Source organism: Nycticebus coucang, chromosome 4, assembly GCF_027406575.1.
Source record: "Nycticebus coucang isolate mNycCou1 chromosome 4, mNycCou1.pri, whole genome shotgun sequence".
In the NCBI taxonomy this organism is placed as follows: domain Eukaryota; kingdom Metazoa; phylum Chordata; class Mammalia; order Primates; family Lorisidae; genus Nycticebus; species Nycticebus coucang.
In genome coordinates this window covers 31,521,988-31,541,278 of record NC_069783.1, presented here as the reverse complement: position 1 = coordinate 31,541,278, position 19,291 = coordinate 31,521,988, and the positions used below count along the sequence as shown (strand labels likewise).

The 19,291-nt window shown below is 38.7% G+C and overlaps 1 protein-coding gene across 16 annotated transcripts in view; it reads right to left on the bottom strand.

Moving 5' to 3' along the window:
- Positions 1–19,291, bottom strand: part of LTBP1 (latent transforming growth factor beta binding protein 1) — a 476,142-nt gene that overhangs the window by 93,185 nt on the left and 363,666 nt on the right. For all 16 annotated transcript variants that reach the window (XM_053588228.1, XM_053588226.1, XM_053588219.1 and 13 more), the window contains 4 exons: positions 16,459–16,581; positions 13,498–13,620; positions 5,443–5,565; positions 864–989 (listed from right to left, as the gene is read on the bottom strand). In XM_053588228.1, the coding sequence (XP_053444203.1) occupies positions 864–989; positions 5,443–5,565; positions 13,498–13,620; positions 16,459–16,581 (495 nt within the window). The remainder of the gene's footprint in view (positions 1–863; positions 990–5,442; positions 5,566–13,497; positions 13,621–16,458; positions 16,582–19,291) is intronic.

The window sequence follows — 19,291 nt, the reverse complement described above, 5'->3', positions numbered from 1 at the left end:
ATGAATGAATTAATAAAATGTGGTACATACTATGGAGTACTGCTCAGCCATAAAAAGTGGCAACCTAGAATCTTTTCTGACAAACTGGATGAAAATGGAAACCATTCTTCTAAATGAAACATCACAAGAACAGAGAAACAAACACATATAGTACTCAATATCAAGCTGGAACTGACTGATCAACTACTAAGTGCACACATGTAAGTAATCAGCTGCCATGGGGGGGAGGAAGGTATGGGTAAATTCATACCTATTGGGTACTGTGCACACTATTTGGGTGCAGGGCATACTTAAAACCTTGACTCTATCTGTACAAACAATGAAGTATGTAAACAAAACACATGTACTCCCTAATATTCTGAAATTAAAAGAATCTACCAATAAGTAAATATATTGGCTTAACAATAAGGATATTAGAGGAATAATTCTAGAAAAATCTCTATTCACAATAATACAGAGAAATCCAGCAAGACGTTATTTCTTATAAACACGATGATCGAGATGATCTCCATAAAGCCCAATGTAAAGAGGAAGAGTCTTAGGGTACAATGGAGAAGTTGCCACAGTTTTCCATTGAGTTTTAAATCATCAGTCCCTGTACATTTTGACTCATTAACTCAGTACCAGCACTGGAAGCATCTGTGAGAATTTTCGCCATCGTAACTGTAGGTTATCTTATTTGTAAAGCCCAGCAAACCCTGAGCTATGTATTCAAGTATGAGTCACTTGATACACACATACTTTGGAGCCTTGAATCATGAGTACCTCTTAGTATCTTGAAGTCTTTCCTGGTTTAAACAGAGAGCAAGCTCCTCTCTGCTTTATTGCACAATAACCACGCGATTCCTTAGGGGTCACCTTACCTTCACATGCGCGGCCATCTGCAGAGATTGAGAAGCCCTGTTCGCAGACACAGTGGAAAGAACCATCTGTGTTTAGACATTCCCCATGAGGACCACAGAGCCCTGGCTGTTCACATTCATTAATATCTGAAATTTAAAAGAGAGTTTTAAATCATGGGGAAAAAGCTGATTTGTTTTCATATGCTATCAGGCACACAGTAAGGAAAAGCTGTTATGAAATGGATGCACGTTTACGCTGTGGCACTGCTGCACTGTTTGTGCATTTAACGAGGCCACAAAACAAGTTGAACTGTCATGAGAGAAGAACTATTTCAGCTGACTCATGAAATAACCAGTGTTCAACCATTTCTGACCTACCAAAACAGCAATTTCATAGGTTCAACTTAAAGGTACCCTTATTTTAGACACACTGGAGGTTTGAGGAATGCTCCAATTGAGTGAATAGCCTAGAAATAGTTTCCTTCGGTGAGAATGCTGTGTGTTCCTCTGTCCTCTCCCATCACCATGAACACAACTCTGTTCCAGCCAGTAACACCCTGTTACACCCCCGCCTGTCCATCCCCAGAAGGCTGCTCAAGGCAAAGTTGGACTGTCTTATTTAATTATGTTTGGCTCATAAGTGGTACTTCACTAATATCTGAATATGTCAATGAAATACACTCCAGTCTACATCTCATTGAACATGAGTAAGAGAAAGAAAAGTACAAAAAGGCCTTTCAGACCAGGGAAGCTCATATTCGTATGGCTTTGGGATGATGAAACTAGAGGAGGAGGATGAAGCACTCAGCACAGCCCTAACACACAACTAAGGTCAAAGGCAGCAGCCACTGTTAGGATGATTCACAGAAGATCACACAGCCGTTAGACGTGTCTTGACCATCTTACACTCAGCTTATCTTCAATGTGAGCAATTATGCCCCCGTGGCAAGGGTCACCAGACACTTCTAAACACTGGAGTATTTAGGGTAACTGAAACAGTTCTCACACTCATTCTAACTTTGGTGGCTAACAGTGGCCAAGATCACAACATAAGGAACCTTATGTTTGTCCATCACCAAATGTCTCAGTTATGTTTATATTCTACTAACTTAACAGTGATTGGTTAAGGTTCTTTTGGTTAATTAGGGTCAAAAAAACGATCACAAGTCTTTAGCACTATCCAGGTGGCAGCCCCACCAAGGTCATTTTCCTGTCTTCCTGAAGTCTCGAGGGACTTCCTTGAGCTCTCGCTGAAGAGGTCCTCCGTACAGAAACCCACACAAACACTGCAAAGCTTAACAGGCACAGGGAAAATGTATAGATTATGAGCTCTTCCTAGTGACTTCTAGAACACGCCAAGCCATCGCCTTTGTGGTTCTCAATAAAGTCACTCCTTTCCCTGCATCTCCTGGGGCTCTTTTTTTTGACTTGATATTTATACAATGGAAATGTTGGCAATTATTGATTTATCCATTTCTCTTTGGTAATCCTGAACTCTTTACCATTTCATCTGCCCTATAATTCAGACTATTTGGCCTATTCACTGCTAAACCAAAATAAGAAGCCAAGGAAGAAGTACTCATATTTTCTTAATAATCCTCCCATTCTTAATCTCCCAGTCACTAATTTTCTTCTATTTCAAGGAAGATCGGTGAATCATTTTCTATTTGTCTACTTCTCATTATGATTTCACTCTGTGAAACTCTTTACTTCTTTTATCAAATTTCTGATATCTGGGCAAGAAAATGCCATAAAATTCCTGGAGCTCAAGCCCAAAATCCTTATTCCCCTTGTCAACACCCAGCAGCTATCCAAGGCCTCCTTATTTTACATATGCCTCAATGTGGTCCTTTAAAAGCTACCTGCTTTGCAACTTTGCATAGAGAATTAATGTGCACAAAGTTCTTGCATCAAAGCAGGTCACTGATTAACAAATATTATCTAAAAAGTTTGATGACAGGAACTGAAGATGAATTCCCAGACTTTTTTCCAGGAAACTGCTAAGAAAGAGCAACATGAATATCTGGAACATATGCATTCAATTTGGATTGTACTTATTGAGGCATTTCTAAACTATGCTGCTAGTAACTCAGAGCTGAAAGCCAGACTGTATTTAAATTGGGTTTCCTTCATGGGTCCGAGATTCCACAGAAATTCACAATTTGGCATATGTAAGTCAGAACATGAAACTGAACTGTGTTTTGAATCTCAAATGTATCCTGCCACATTCCTAAAGAGACTATTAACACGGAAATTCCATACTGTCTATATATCATCATTAGTTTTGTGGGGAAAAAAGTATCTTAAACATGTTTTCAATTGAAAATGCCTTATTGTATTTGACAGTATCTTCAGAATATTAGGTAAGGTTTAAAGGTTGTGCCTATTACACATTGTTATTCAAACATGCCCATGGTAATTAGCATTGCCGTTGAGTACATTTTCAGAATTAAACTGTGAAATCTATGCCTATCTAAAGAATGCTGGGATGATCCTGGGATAAAGGAGAAGTAGACTACTAACTTCAGGCAGAGTGAAAGATCACAAAGCTGCCTTCAGTGACAGAGTGGAAAGAGATCAGAAACCCCCTCCAACAGGAGAAGGAAGCCGATAAAACAAATTCACTGACACTACTTCGTAAACAGTTCTAAGACTTGCTTCACAAGTGCTTTTCATTTATTTGGATGTACAGTATTCAAACAGATATATTAACTTCTGCTGGAAAACAGGAATAAGTGTGAGAGAGAATGAAGTAAATTTCAGAATGACAGATAGTCAATAAACCCCCATATGTTGGGGGCAGTCACATTATTTGAGAGCTGACATCAAACCATAGGCACAAATTTTATATATTGAGAGAAAATAGAAGGGCAATTAATGAATTGGATGACTAAATTAGTTCCATATGATTTAATTCTAGAAGTTACAAAATTTGCAATGTGAAACCTTGGGCCATTCATACTAAAACTTGGGTTTTGCCTTAATTTGGCTAAAAGAAATTGTTACCAAAGAGGAATTAGAAAAGAAAATATTGCTTTTAAGCCAAAAAGCTTGTAATAAAAACAGGATTCACATTTAGTTTCTTTTCTTTTTTTTTCAATCTGTTGGTATTTTTATATAAATCAAGATTCATTTTGTTAAAATGTAAAAGTCCCAAAGTGGAAATATTCTCACGTAAATTTGTAATTTAAATGTTCCTTCTTTACTGCATTAAATCCAAGCACATATATGCATAATTCAAATGTTCCTTATCTACTGCATTAAATCGAGGCACAATTAGTGTACTAGAAAAATTAAAAAATTTAAATTCATCATATTGCTTTATGATGGCAACACACAGCTGGGTATGGACAAGTATATAGATATATGATATAATAATATTCTAGCCCCAGAGCTTAGAGAGGAGAAACTATCCTCTCTTTCAAGAATATTGCTATTTGGAACATCTAAGAGGAGACAGAATAAAAAAAGTTGTGCATGCTCAGTAACAATGGATAAAGAAAAACTCCAAAAATATTTTATTTATTTGTACTTTGGAATATACTGGACAATTTGGTAATGACAGGGGAAAAATAAGAAAAAAACAATATTTATCCAAGTATCAGAAATACATAAATGTAAAGATAGATATAAGTGTGAGTTTTCAATGGAAACACAGGCATAGATTTATTAAGACTAATAAATACAGAAAAACTTATGGGGCAGGCAGATATAGGTAAAAATATTGGGACAGCAGGATCGAGACAACCTAATTTTTTAGACACAGTGTCAAAATGACTCGGTGTGTTATCCTGTGAGAAAAATCACTTCATCTTAATGTCATCTTTCTTTTGACTATGAATGTAATAATAACTGGTATGGCTACGTAGGAAAAAGACCTGAGTTCAAATCTCAGCTCTACTTCTCAGGAGAGATGAGGATGGTAACTACCTTTTCTGAGCCTCAGCTGCTCATGTACACAGGCAAGGTAGCTCTTAAGTTGCTGTGAGAATTGAGAGATACCGCCAGTACTCAGCACACCGAAGCAGCGCAATGAAAGCCGTGACTGAGCTTGTGCTTACTAGTATCTGTGCTGTGCTGCTGTGCTCTCGTCAATACCTGTGTCCACAGTACTGTATGGGAGACTCATGTGAGAGCACTTTGAAAAAACATAAAACCTCATCCTGCATAATTTGGACCAAGTTTGCCCAAATTTTAGGGGGGGGAAAAAAAAAAAGCAATTTCTATTTGGGTAGAAATAGGGACCTGGGAAAGGACATATGATAAATATCAACTATGGGACAAAATGAAATATTCCCATGAAGGACCTAAAAAAGCTGAAGAGATAATTTAGAATCCAGTTCCAAGGTTAGTATATAAGCATGGGTGGTCTCAGCAAAGTGAGGCGGGCACAGTTCTGACATGAGTGGAGTTTCAGTTGACATGGTGCTAGACAAAGCAATGCCTTCCCAAACTTGATGCAGACCCAAGAGAGCTATTTTAATAACACAAATTGGCATAGATTACTTATATATAAAGCAAGCAGCAAAACTACAGACTGTCATGGGGAAGCACTGCAGAATTGAGGAACTAATACAGTAAGCAAAAAAATGACAAGTACCTTGACATCGTTTATTATCAGTTAGCTGGAATCCCTCTGGACAAGTGCAATCGTACGACCCTTCAGTGTTAATGCACTCTCCTCTCTGGCACACACTATTGTCCTCCAGGCACTCATTGATATCTACAAACCAATTTAGAAATTTTAAAAGATTAAATAAACTACAGATCATAAAATTAGACACTTTTTCTTATCACACAAAGATGCATTATTTTTATATCATTTATATTGCATAATTCTAAATGCATGGGTAACTTTTGACTGGCAGTTTTTTAAAAATAAAACATTTTGAAAGGATTTTGGCTTTGAATAATAAAGGGAAGTTTTAAACATCAAATAAAATTAAATGGAAGAAGAGAAGTCAAAGTTCTATTAACAATAATTTACTTGGTTATGTTCTTGGTGATAGAGAATAAAAATATTTCAAAAACATATTGTTAAGTGCATCAAACACACAGTAGAACCTCCATAGTTGACCAACTCCCTACACTGACCACCTCCTTAAGAAGACCTAATACAACAGGCCTAACTCCTTATGTTGACCACCTCCATATGTTGACCAGTTTGTTAAAGTCCCTTGGGTGGTCAACAGAGATTCTACTATGCTTGATCTATTTATACATGCATTTTATTTTACTTATACATAAATAGAGAGTATATATCACATTATCTATATATCTATCTACATAAATATTTCCTATTATGCATTATAGGAAAGATTTAAGGCTCGGCGCTTATAGCTCAAGCAGCTAAGACGCCAGCCACATACATCAGAGCTGGCGGGTTCGAATCTAGCCCAGGCCTGCCAAACAATAATGACAACTACAACCAAAAAATAGCTGGACATTGTGGTGGGTATCTCTTGTCCCAGCTACTTGGGAGGCTGAGGCAAGAGATTGCTTAAACCTAGGAGTTGGAGGTTCCTGTGAGCTGTGATGCCACGGCACTCTACCCAGGGCGATAGCTTGAGGCTCTGTCACAAAAAAGAAAAAAAAAAAAAAGATTAAAAAGTTTCTGGCATGGTCTATGCCCCCAAAGAGAAATGTTTGTTCAAAATAACAAATTATAGCCAGGCGCCTGTAATCTCAGCACTGTGGGAGGCTGAGAAGGGAGAATTGGTTGAGCTCAGGTGTTTGAGACTTGCCTGAGTGAGAGTTCATTTCCTTGGTGTGTGCCACACCTTTTGTGGGGCAAGACACGATTGCAAGAGAGACTTTACCTAACAAATGCAATGAGTGTAATCTGGCTTATTGTACCCTCAATGAATCCTCACCAATAAAAAAAAAAAAAAAAGGAAAAACCCAGCCAGGCGCTTGTAATCCCAGCAGCTTCCAGAGGCTGAGGCAGCAGGATGCCCACAGCCCAAGTCTGAGGTTACAGGTGAGCTATGATGCCATTGTACTCTGCTCAGGACATAGGGTGGGACTCTGTCTCGACAACAACAACAAAGCAAAGAAATGTTTAAAAAATTATGTTAATAAAAATGAGCATATATGATATTAAATTGTTTTTACAAATCCAAAATGATTTAACTTAAGAAATGTCACAAAATATAATTATTTGATAAAAGAATAGCACCAACTTTAGGGGTCATATGAATTTTGAGGAAAAATATCATAGTGGTCAAAAAATGCTTCATATAATAGGAAAAAATGTACTTGTAGTCTTGGCAGCAGGGTATAGAGAAGGGGAAGGAGGAGGAACTTCTGGATGGGAGGCAAATCAGCACAACCAAAAAAGCCTTGCTGAAGTCCTCACTCAGCAGCTAGCACAAACAGGCTGACGTTGCCTGGATTTTAAAAAATGTATATATTTATAGCATATGAGAAACCAGAAGTAGTGTTCATAACCAATGAGTTTTGACTGTGACAATGTGAAACAATTAATGACCCCTCCACTGTAATTTATTTTTTTTGAGACAGTCTCCCACTGTTGCCCAGGCTCACAGCAGCCTCAAACTCCTGGGTTCAAGTGATCCTTCTCCTCAGCCTCCTTCTTCAGGAGGCTGAAACTATAGATGCCCACCATGACACTTGGTTATTTTTTTCTATTGTTAGTAGAAACGGGGGTTCTCCTTCTTGCTCAGGCTAGTCTTGAACTCCTGAGCTCAAGGAATCCTCCTGCCTTGGCCTCCCAGAGTGCTAGGATTTCAGTGTGAGCCCACCCTCCCTCACTGCACTTGAATGTTGGGCAGATCTGTTTTGAGTTCTGCTTATTCCCACGTTTACTCCTACTCAGGACTCATTATTCCTGACACATTCCATGAGTCCTTCTGTTGTGTCTGTGCAGGATTTAAATTATTAACATTGAAGAAAGCTGAGGAGCAAAACCTTGTTTGCACAGAATTTGGCATTCAATGGCATTTCTCACAAATTATTATGATTGCTACTAAAATACACGAGCAATTCCAGGAAGACGTGAATGGGGAGCCTGCTGCAATCTCCTCTTACACGCCCTGCTGTCCTGGTCCAGTATGGTGACAGCAATTAACTTTTCCTCATAGAACCCAACCAACCAGTTAACTGGCTTCTGTACCGTTCACAGGACAAACAAAAGAAAACAAGAGAGTAGTGTTATCATTTCCTCCTACCAAAATAAAAAAAGTTCTTATAATGACTGTTCACTTAGAATTAAGATGCTTTTCAACACTGATCCTGAAACACAAAATGTAGCTGACCTGACTTTATCTCCACTAAAGCAGATTATCACTGTTTCTTTAATGCGTTTTCCCAACTTTCCTAAAACATGATTTACATACGTAGATTCATCTATTTTACGAGTCTAGTTCAACGAATATGCACACATCTTGTCCCACCCCAGCCATGGTATTGGCATTCCCACCTTTTGTAGTTTGCTTCTGCTCAATGTAACATTTCTGAGGCTCACCCAAGTTCTTAGATGCATCAATAGTTAATTCCTCTTTACTGCTGAGTAGTATTCCATTATATAAATATACTACAATCTGTTCACCCATTCACCTTTAAGCATTTTGGGTTATTTCCATTTTGGCCATTACTACTTTCTTTTTTTTTTTTTTGGACGGGGCTGGGTTTGAACCTGCCGCCGCCAGTATGTGGGGCCAGCACCCTGCTCACTGAGCCGCAGGTGCCGCCCACTAATAGTTTCTATAAACATTCATGTATGAGGTTTTGTGTGAACATATGCTTTTATTTTCCTTGAGTAAACATCTAGGAATAGAATCTCTGGATCATACAATAAGTTTATGTTTAAGTTTTGAAAAAACTGTTTCCTAAAGTGACAAAAGTCCCAAAACAATGAGTGCTGGAAAGAATGCAGAGGGAAGGGGACACTTACACACCACTGGTGGGACTGCAAACTAGTACCACCTCCATGAAATACCAGCATACCCGAGGAACGGAGATACCTCAAAGAACTAAAAGTAGACCATCATTGGATCCAGCAATTCTACTACTAGGTATTTGCCAAAGGAAAAAAAAAGATAAAAATCATAAAGATACTTGCATTCAATTATTTATAGCAGCACAACTCACAATAGCAAAAATGTGGAAATAATCCAAGTGCCCATCCATACATGAGTGGATTAATAAAATGTGGTATATTTCTACCATGGCGTACTACTCACCCATAAGCCCCCAGCCCCCCCCCCAGAGTGATCTAGTATCTTTTGTGACAACCTGGAGGTACATGGAGACCATTGCCCTAAGTGAAGTACCGCAAGAATGGGAAAAAAAACCCTATGTGTACTCAATACTAAATTGGAACTATTCAATCAACACTTAGTATGCACGTGTGGAAGTAAACTCAATGGGAATCAGGTGGGAGGGAGGAGGCAGGGTTGGGTTAATTCACACCTAATGGGTAGGTATAATGCACACATTCTGCACAAAGTGCATACTTATAACTTTGACCTAAATGACATTCTGCACGAAGGGCACACTTGTAACTTTGACCTAAAATGTACAAAACACACTTCATAACCAAAATGTGTATACGCATGTAACATTTTGAATCATAAAATAATAAAATGAAATGAAAGGAAATGAAATAAAATAAAAGTGGCTGGACCATTTACATTCCCAAATTCAGGTAAGTTCTGGCCTTGGAGCTCCAAATGTGCCATGTTTATTCTAACAGCTCCACCACTATTTTAATGAGTGTACAGTAGGTGATGAGTTTTTAATTTGAATTCTTTCTTTGCTCTGTAGGAAATGGAGATAAAACAAGAAGAAGCATTATTTGATCACTGGCATTATGTAAAAAAAAAATATATATCAATTTGAAAAAGATCAAGGAGAATCCTGAGAAGATGAATTTCAGCAACAAGAAAAATACTCTGTAATCTAGATGTTTGCCTCAGCATAATGGAAGTCTGTCGATTCTGTTCACACTACTTTAAAGTAGCATGATTTTCATTCACTTTCCAAAATCTAAGAGAAAATGAATGTAAGGGAACAAACACATGAAGTGTTTATAAATAATTGTGTCCATTTAAAAACTCTGTGCATTATATTAGAGTTAGTTTTAGTTTAAAGCTTTTTTGAAAGTTTTTCTTTTTTTTTTTGAGACAGAGTCTCACTTTATCCCCTCCATAGAGTACTGGGGCATCATAGCTCACAGCAACCTCAAGCTCTTGACCTTAAGAGATCTTCTTGCCTCAGCCTCTCAAGTAGCTGGGACTACAGGTGCCCACCATGATGCCCAATTAGTTTTTCTGTTTTTAGTAGAGACAAGGATTTCACTCTTGCTCAAGCTGGTCTCCAACTCCTGAGCTGAAGCAATCCACCTGGCTTGGCCTTTCAGAGTGCTAGGATTACAGGAATGAGCCACCTCATCCGGCCTCTTTCATTTGCAAGATCTTTATCTACCTCCAAAGCAAAAAAGAGTAGGTTGAACATTAGGAGAGCCCAACTGAAGATGGTTCTGTGCAGCCTGGGGTGGTGTAAATAGCCATTTTCCTCCTAAGATTTAAGAAACAGGTTTTAAGGAAAACAAGGGTCAATTCTGGTCACTGCTCTACCAAGACTGAGCTTGTCAAGGTCACTAAAGACTTTTACCTTACTAAAACTCTCATGGTTGACTTTTAGCCCTCTTCTTACCCAGCAGCAATGTTTGACACAGCTCATCACTCCCCTCTCCATGAAACACTTTCTCTTCTGGGATTCTAGTTTTTCTCCTTCCTCATTTGTCACTTTATCCTCAGCCTTCTTTGCTGGTTCCTACTGATTTCCTTACTCCAAAATCTTGGAGGGTCCAGGCTGCTGCTTCCCTAAGCACACTCCCTCCTCTGGTGACTGCATCCACTTTCACGGCTATAAACACTCTATGTGCTGCGGCCCTCAGTCTGGAACTCACCCCTCTATTCAAATGCAAGGGTCCTTTCACATATATTCCTGCTCCTCTCACGCACCTTCCTGGTCCTCTCACATATCTTCCTTTGAATATTCATTTTAGGCATCAAAAGCTGAAAATGCCAGTATGAAGCTCCTCATCCCTTCCACAAAGCCTGCCCCTGGGCCTTTGCACCTGCCATTCCTTTGAACGGAATGCTCTTCCCATAAATAATCAAATGTCATTGTCTCAAGAAGCCTCTATTTGCCACCTTATTTAAAATCACCACCTTCCCTCAACTACCCCATGTCATTTTTCTCCGTAGCATTTACTGCCATTTAACAAAGTATACATTTTACTTATTCAGCATATGCATTGTTACCTTTCTCACTGGAATGTAAGCTCCACAAGGGCAGGAATTTCTGTTTGGTTCATTGCTGTATGCCCTGTGCCTAGAACACAATACCACAAACCTGACACTCCGTAACTATTTGAACAAGTAGATCAACGAATAAATAAATGACTCTGAATTGGAAAGAAATATCCGAAGGAAGGAAATATTACCAGGTCTTCCCCACTTTTTCTGATTTTTGTCCACAAAGAAATGACCAAGAAGAAAGGGTTACAAGAAGACTGAGTAAGTAATGAGTCTTCTCAGGCTTTCTAAGAGACCTGCAGGGACAACCTCTTTTAGGGGTTGAAGAAAGATTAGTGTAAGAACCAGGCCAACTGAGCCCCCCAGCTTCCCCATCATCGCAGACCGAGGGTTACTGAGCATGTTGGAGTAAGCAGCCAACAGACAGAACACAACATTTGGGAGCAGGACTCTACTAGGACTCAACAAGGAGGCCGGCAGGGTCACAGGATAATGTCATGAGGAAACAAGGGCTTTGCCAGAGTTATCAGAGCAAAGTTACACATGTAAACATAAAGGGCAGCAAGAAAGATGGTGCTTCCTTCCTCTGTTAACTGTAGCTAAATACCACTGGGCGTCAGAAACTGTTCTAGCTGGGAATTAGCAAGCTGACGAGCTAACGAGTTGCAGAGGCAGCTCTGAATTAGCTGGATGGGCTCCTATTCTATTTAAAACGAGAACACTAGGGAAATTAGTCCTGATTTTTAAGAAAAAAGGGGCCTGATTACATATTCCATAAGAGGCTTTGGATGTACTATCTTTGAAATATATATATTAATATCAGTAATGAAGAAAAGGTTGGCTAAAAAGTTTTTGTTTGACTTTTCAGGTAATGGACATTTTTAGAATAAAAACCTTAGACTTCTCTTAAGATAGTTACACATTAAAACAAACAAAACAGAGGAACATGCCCTCTGATGACTGTCAATTACCTAGGACTTAATTGCCTGGTTACCTTCTTGGCTTGGCCAGGAATCAGGGCAAAAGTAACACTGATGGTGGGGTCAGGCTTTCAGCTCCTTACCATATCCCTTTCCGCCTACTTAGTTCTAGAATAGATTATTCCATTACTGCGTCTCTCCGACACAACTGCCCCTTCCAACTTGGACAACTGTGTTGAATCATTAACATGTACCCATACTTTAGAAAGCTCCTCAAACATAAATTTTCAGATACAATCATACCTTACTATATTGATTTATCACTTAGTTGACCAGTGGTCTATTTTTCAATAGGTATATTAATTACAACTTTTCCTTGGTGTTATTAACACTTTTAAGAACATTTCACCTGAGGATAAGATCCTAGAAGTTAATTTACTGATTCAAAAACAGTATATATTTTAAGACCTTTGAAACTCTGCCAAAATCGCCTTCCAAAAGAGCCAAGTCATTTTACATTCCTAGCAACAGCAGCAGAGTATGGATAGGGACTCAGCCACTTTGTAACTGCTGTGCCAAGTTCTCTGGTCAGAAATGCGAGATGCTATAAACTATCATGGATCTTTCCAACCCACAGAACCTGGAGCAAAAAGGGACTTGAGGCCACTGAAATGGGTGTCACAAAACCATTCCCTAAAACGTTCACCTGCTTCTCCCAAAGGTGGAGTTCAGACTCTCTCTCAAAAGCTCTGACTTTCATGTGGGGACAACCCTGCCAATGCATGTTTCTGGTTTTACAACTGATAGGCTCTAAAAGAGGGAGAAAAAAGATTGTTGCTTGGGTGGACACTGATCACAAGTGACAGGCTGGTGGCAGAGGGAAGAAAACAGCATGCTGAGAAATGTTCCCCTCCCCACACACAGAACTGGCTCAGCAGCCCTGACCACCACAGGGAGGGCCTCAGCTGCAGCAGGTAGTGGAGATGGTTCACGAGCACACGATGCCATCCACAGGGGACAGATTTCAGGAAGATTTTATGCAAGATGCTCAAAACTGAATTAATGTTTGGCTCTTAAAAACCTTTCAGTTGTCTGGAAAGTTAAGCTGTATTTACTTACTTGGAAATTTGGAAGTTGTTCCTCTGTAAATAAGCTGTTATAGTTCAGAACTATTCGTCCAGGGTAAACCATCTATTGTCGTAAAGTTAAACTGGTTCTTTATGCCCTTGGCTGGCATGATTCTAAAAGACAGCGCTGAGCAATGCAAAAAGAGCCTAGATCCTTCTCTGTTCTCTGCATTATTTGTATGTCTGTCCCCACTTCACAGGGATGTAATGCCCTCGCTGTGAAGTTTCAACAGGTGGGGTTCAAGGACAGAGGAGGAGGTGATGTTCAGAATGCCATCTGATCTTCACATTTTATGACTGCAAAATCAAGCACAATTCTTACCTTCACAGTGGTCTCCAAGCATGGATGCTCTGTAGCCCTGGTCACACACACACTGGAAAGAGCCCTCCGTGTTCCTGCACTGGCCATGCGTGCAGAGATGACGGTGCAGGCATTCATCAATATCTGTTGAGCAGGGAGCACAAGGAAGCTGGGCAAGCAGTGCTTCAAAGAAGTTCTCAGTCACTCAAATAGAGGATTTCTACACACTATCCTGAGCCACTCAAATAGAGGACGTCTACACACTATCCTGAGCCACTCAAATAGAGGACGTCTACGCGCTATCCTCAGTCACTCAAATAGAGGACGTCTACGCGCTATCCTGAGCCACTCAAATAGAGGACGTCTACACACTATCCTGAGCCACTCAAATAGAGGACGTCTACGCGCTATCCTCAGTCACTCGAATACAGGACGTCTACACACTATCCTCAGCCATTGAAATAGAGGACGTCTACACGCTATCCTGAGCCACTCAAATAGAGGACGTCTACGCACTATCCTCAGTCACTCAAATAGAGGACGTCTACGCACTATCCTCAGTCTCTTAAAGGATGTCTACACACTATCCTTAATCACTCAAATAACAGACGTCTACACACTATCCTCAGTTACTTAAATAATGGACATCTACACACTATCCTCAGTCCCTCAAATAAGGACGTCTACACACTATCTGGCTTATAATTAATATACAGATTTCATCATGAGACTTAAACTGTTCTAGTAAAAGGTCAGTAATTCTACCAATAGGGAAGATCCTGAAAAAGTTAAAAATTTGACCAATGGGCTAGAACACATTAATTCCACTGTTCCCTGACGGGTGACATATGTTTTGCTGTAATCTGTAAACCCAACCTAAGCTTCTTGGGATAGATTCAACTATAATGCTGAATTTAAAAGCACTTAAGCCAAGGGTCAGCAAACTACAGACCACAGGCCAAATCCTCCCTACTGCTTATTACTGGGAATGAAGTTTTATTGGAACACATATTTATTTATGATCTGGCTCTTTACAGAAAAAGTCTGCTAACCTTCTCCTTCTGCCTCCATTTAGATCAGCAGTTCTCAACCTTCTTAATGCCATGGTCCTTTAATACAGTTCCTGTGGGTCATGACCCACAGGCTGCGAACCACTGATTAGGTTGTTCTGCAACGACGACCCTGAGTTCAGGCTCCTGCACAGACATGTGCTATATCTATGCATATGGGGCATGTTGTATATAGCACATATTCAATTATTTTTACCTTTGTGACTATATTTTAAATTTCCTGATGTCAGGGACTATGTCAACCTAATTCTTTATTACTCCTTTGAAGATCTCGTGTTTTATAGTGAGAAGGCATTTACTTCATGTTGTTTTTTGATGCACCTTCTTTATAAAACTTAAGAGCATTTGCCAATGTCAGCAGTTCTATGAGACTTTTACACATCCATCAGTTCCCACAGGGACTCTGAATGTACCATTACTCTCTCCAACTCTGATCAGGGCATCAGTGTGACTGCCATAGCCTTCAACACCTGAAGTGATTTTTCCCGAATTGATCATCTGGTAGGTGGCTCTGGCTGTATCTGGTTATCTTTGATAAAAGTATCACAAGCTCTTCAAAATCAAGGACTATGGATAGAGTAGCCATCCTATATCATGTGTAGACCTCTTATTATCCATTTATTTGTATTTTTTATGCATAAGAACTGCTTGGTGACTGGGGTAAGGAGTCAGAAAGTATAAAAACATTGAGAGGGACTCAAAATCTAGAAAAAGTTGCGTTATTTATCTGTATATGTGCATCTGCTTGTGTGTGCTTATCTTTCTCCACTTTTAGATTAGATATTGTAATGATATTCTATGTCTAGAAATGGACTGGGGACTGTTAGGATAATGTTCACAGATGCCTTTGTAATTATCATCATACACTGTTGCTTTTATAACACTGTGACAAACATTTTTACTCATTAAATATTCAAAATGTACATACGGACACAAATATTGTTTGTTTCCTTCTAATAAAATAACTGGTTTTATGTAATGTGGATCCTGTTTTTAAATAAGCAGTGATCTTTCCTTTCAAGAACTCAGGACACTTGTGCTTGTCACAGGTGATACCATAATATCTTTAAGGTCAGGAACCACATAATTATTGGCAAGTGAAATATTTCTGGGTGGTATCAGTAAAATGTTTCTTTAAAAAGTCTAGGATCAACCCTCCTAAGTCCAGAATCCTCACCATTACTTATAAGGACAGGGCATATTTCACAAACTTTATTTCTCAGTATAAGGGGGACACTGTTTAAGTTTTACTGAAAAGTCCTCTTCAGGGATTTCTTTTTTTAAGGCAAAAATTTTCAAAAGCTAACACAAAAGCTAAGTTCGTTAACATTCCACAACATAATACCAGTTCAATATAATGACCTCATTGTCAAAGTCCCTGAATGTAAATATCTTTAAATGAGTTTAAATGGAAATTACTTTCTGTAGTAAAGAATTACACAGGGAACAATATTCATCTTCCTAGTATTAATGCCTAGACAGCGATCACTACAGCCCTGGTTTCCAAATTTAACTCTCTCCCCTCTTGTTTTATTAACTTCCCTAACTTAGATTGAAATCTGCACATGTGAAACTTACTAAATGTAGAATATAAATGTCTTAACACAATAACTAAGAAAATGTCAGGAAGGCTATGTTAACCAGTGTGATGAAAATATGTAAATGGTATAAAAACCAGTTATAAAACCAGTGGATGGTGCCCCATGATTGCATTATTGTACACAGCTATGATTTAATAATAATAATAATAAAATAGTTGGAACACACATTAAAAAAAAAAAAAGAAATCTGTGGTTTATTGGCACTATAAAGCAATCACCCAGGTAATTTCTCTCGGTAGAGTGCACGTGAATATTTTCAGACCAGGGGCTTTAAGCTGAAATCTCAGTAGTTCACGTTGCCATATTCTTACCTTCACACTGGTCTTTAGCTGCTGACAGCTGGAACCCTGGCCCACAGGTGCACCTGAAGGAGCCCTCGGTATTTCTGCATTTCCCATTCATACACAGATTCCCTTGCTGACACTCATCAATATCTGCAAACACAATGATGAAAATTGTTTTAAAAGAGAGACTACCCAAGAGAATGCAGTGTTCCCTGCAATGCATGCAGAAGATAATAGTGCTTCTTCCAGAAAGCACTGTGAACTTTAGTACACATCAATCCACTGACATTCCTTGCTTGAACCTCAGGATGCTTATCTGTAGAACAGAAATAATTACAAAAACACAATAAATTTATAAGTAAAAGCTACTTATAACACCAAGCTCCTCATTATTTCTCTCTTACATTTTGGACATAGCAGAAAAAGGACATGAAATATTTTGGCGTTGAAAACAGAAGGCAGGACCCGAAATGCAAAATAATGGCTACCAGTTTGCAGACCCACTAAGTTGCATGAAAGAAGGATTTGAAAAACAAAATCAAACAGAGGCAATTACGGAAGGAGACAGCTATTTCTACTTTATTTAGAAGAAGTTGAACCACTGGGTCGAACAGTTGCATTAAGGAACATTGAGCTCATTTTCAAAGAAGCAAGGAAGGCCAAGGGACATGGCAGTATTAGTATGACTGCTGGACTAGCAAAGAAGAAAGCGCTAAGTGAGGATTTTTAAAATGCCTGACTGAAGACAAAGCTACTGACTGAGAAAGAATATAATTAGTAAGGGCTCAAGAAAATGTCGTGTAAACTAGGTTACACGATTAAAGTAAAAGAACAGCTTCATCATAACTTGAACACTTCTAGTACAAGTAGAGTTAGTTTCCCAAATTTTTTTGGACCTTATGTTGGTCTGACCAAATTAGATAATTCTATCTTGCCTAGTCTGTATAGACTAGTTTTTAGTATACCCTGTTGAACAGTTAAGCTCATAAGAGTTTATGATCATTAAAACATGGTAGGATTCATCTTCACCATCTACACCAGGTGTGTTATGAGGAAACAGATGACAATAATATAAGGGGAAAAGAGCTCTTATCTAAATGGAGTGATAAATAAAATGAATAGAATTTGTTTCAAAGAAACCACATCCCAAAAATCAATGTATGATTGTTGTTTTCCCCTAACGATATCTTATTATTTAAAATGTACCTAACAGTTTTTGCCAGGAAAGTGTGATTAACTGAACAGCCCTTTCCATCAAGTTAAATTATTGAGAATTACATGCTTGCTGAGCAAAGGTGCCTTTCTTCCAGAAGAGAGAAAAAAACACCTCCTTAACACCTCCTTCTAACGAGGCGTCAGCCTCTTCAATTTTATTTTGATACAATCAAGGTGTCAGGTTATCCTGAAATTGCTCACACAAATTATATGTAATTGGAGTTTAAGAATGCCTTCATTTGGGCGGCGCCTGTGGCTCAAGGAGTAGGGCGCCGGTCCCATATGCTGGAGGTGGCGGGTTCAAACCCAGCCCCGGCCAAAAACCACAAAAAAAAAAAAAAAAAAGAATGCCTTCATTTATTTTTCATAGTAATTACTTTAGTTGAATAGAAACTTTTTATTTGTTCTGCCATCTGTATTATTGGTCTCTTTTATTTATAAATAATTCCTGCCTGCCAACTATTTGTCCACAGAGAAATTAAATAAGCAAGCTGAATTTCATTTATTTTAGCTGTGGTATATGTATACAATGGAATACTATTCAGCCATTAAAAAAAATGGAGACTTTACATCCTTCGTATTAACCTGGATGGAAGTGGAAGACGTTATTCTTAGTAAAGCATCACAAGAATGGAGAAGCATGAATCCTATGTACTCAATTTTGATATGAGGACAATTAATGACAATTAAGGTTATGGGGGGGAAGCAGAAAGAGGGACGGAGGGAGGGGGGTGGGGCCTTGGTGTGTGTCACACTTTATGGGGGCAAGACATGATTGCAAGAGGGACTTTACCTAACAATTGCAATCAGTGTAACCTGGCTTATTGTACCGTCAATGAATCCCCAACAATAAAAAAAAAAGTTATTTTACACCTTTCCAACCCTCTTAAATCTATTCGCTTTAGGAGTGGTTGGCAGGAAAGATCAGCCTACAGCATATTTTTCTTTCATCGCATTCTATAAAATACTTGAGATGTCAGTTCATGAACTTAAGACCAACAATAGCTCTTGTGGCTGGCCAGATCTCACATAATATCTGACAACATTTTTAGTGCTTTGGACTCTTTCTGACTTTTTCATAGAAGACGACAAATTAAGCATTCCCATGTGAAGATGTCTACACCAAGGACATACCCTTCATTCCAAGTACTGTCAGGGTATACCAGACATCTTACATAAGTTACTCATTTATGTTGCTAAGACTGTCAGAAGTAATTTATTACAAGTCATGACACACGCACTTGGAAAAACTTGAGGCAACGGTTATCTTGAACAAGGTGATCTTTGGGGCTAGTAAGTGACCAAAGGGAACAAAGGCAGCTTAATCCAAGAGGTAATAATATTTTTCTTTTCTGATGAGGGACAAAATTCCTGAGAGAAAAGAAAGCTTTCTAATGAAACAGGCAAGCAAGACAAATGTCTTTTTTCTTTTGTGCCAAGAAATAAACAGAAAACATTATTCTCCATGAAAGGTATTTATTTAAGGGAGTTTTGCACATACGATGTGATAAATCCAGAATTGAAATACAGGCTATGTCTTGGTATTTATAAATTTAGGGCCTACAATGCTAAATGTACAGATATAATAGGGCATGAGCAACAAGTAATGAATTCATACATTAGATCATGTATTTATAACCTGAGG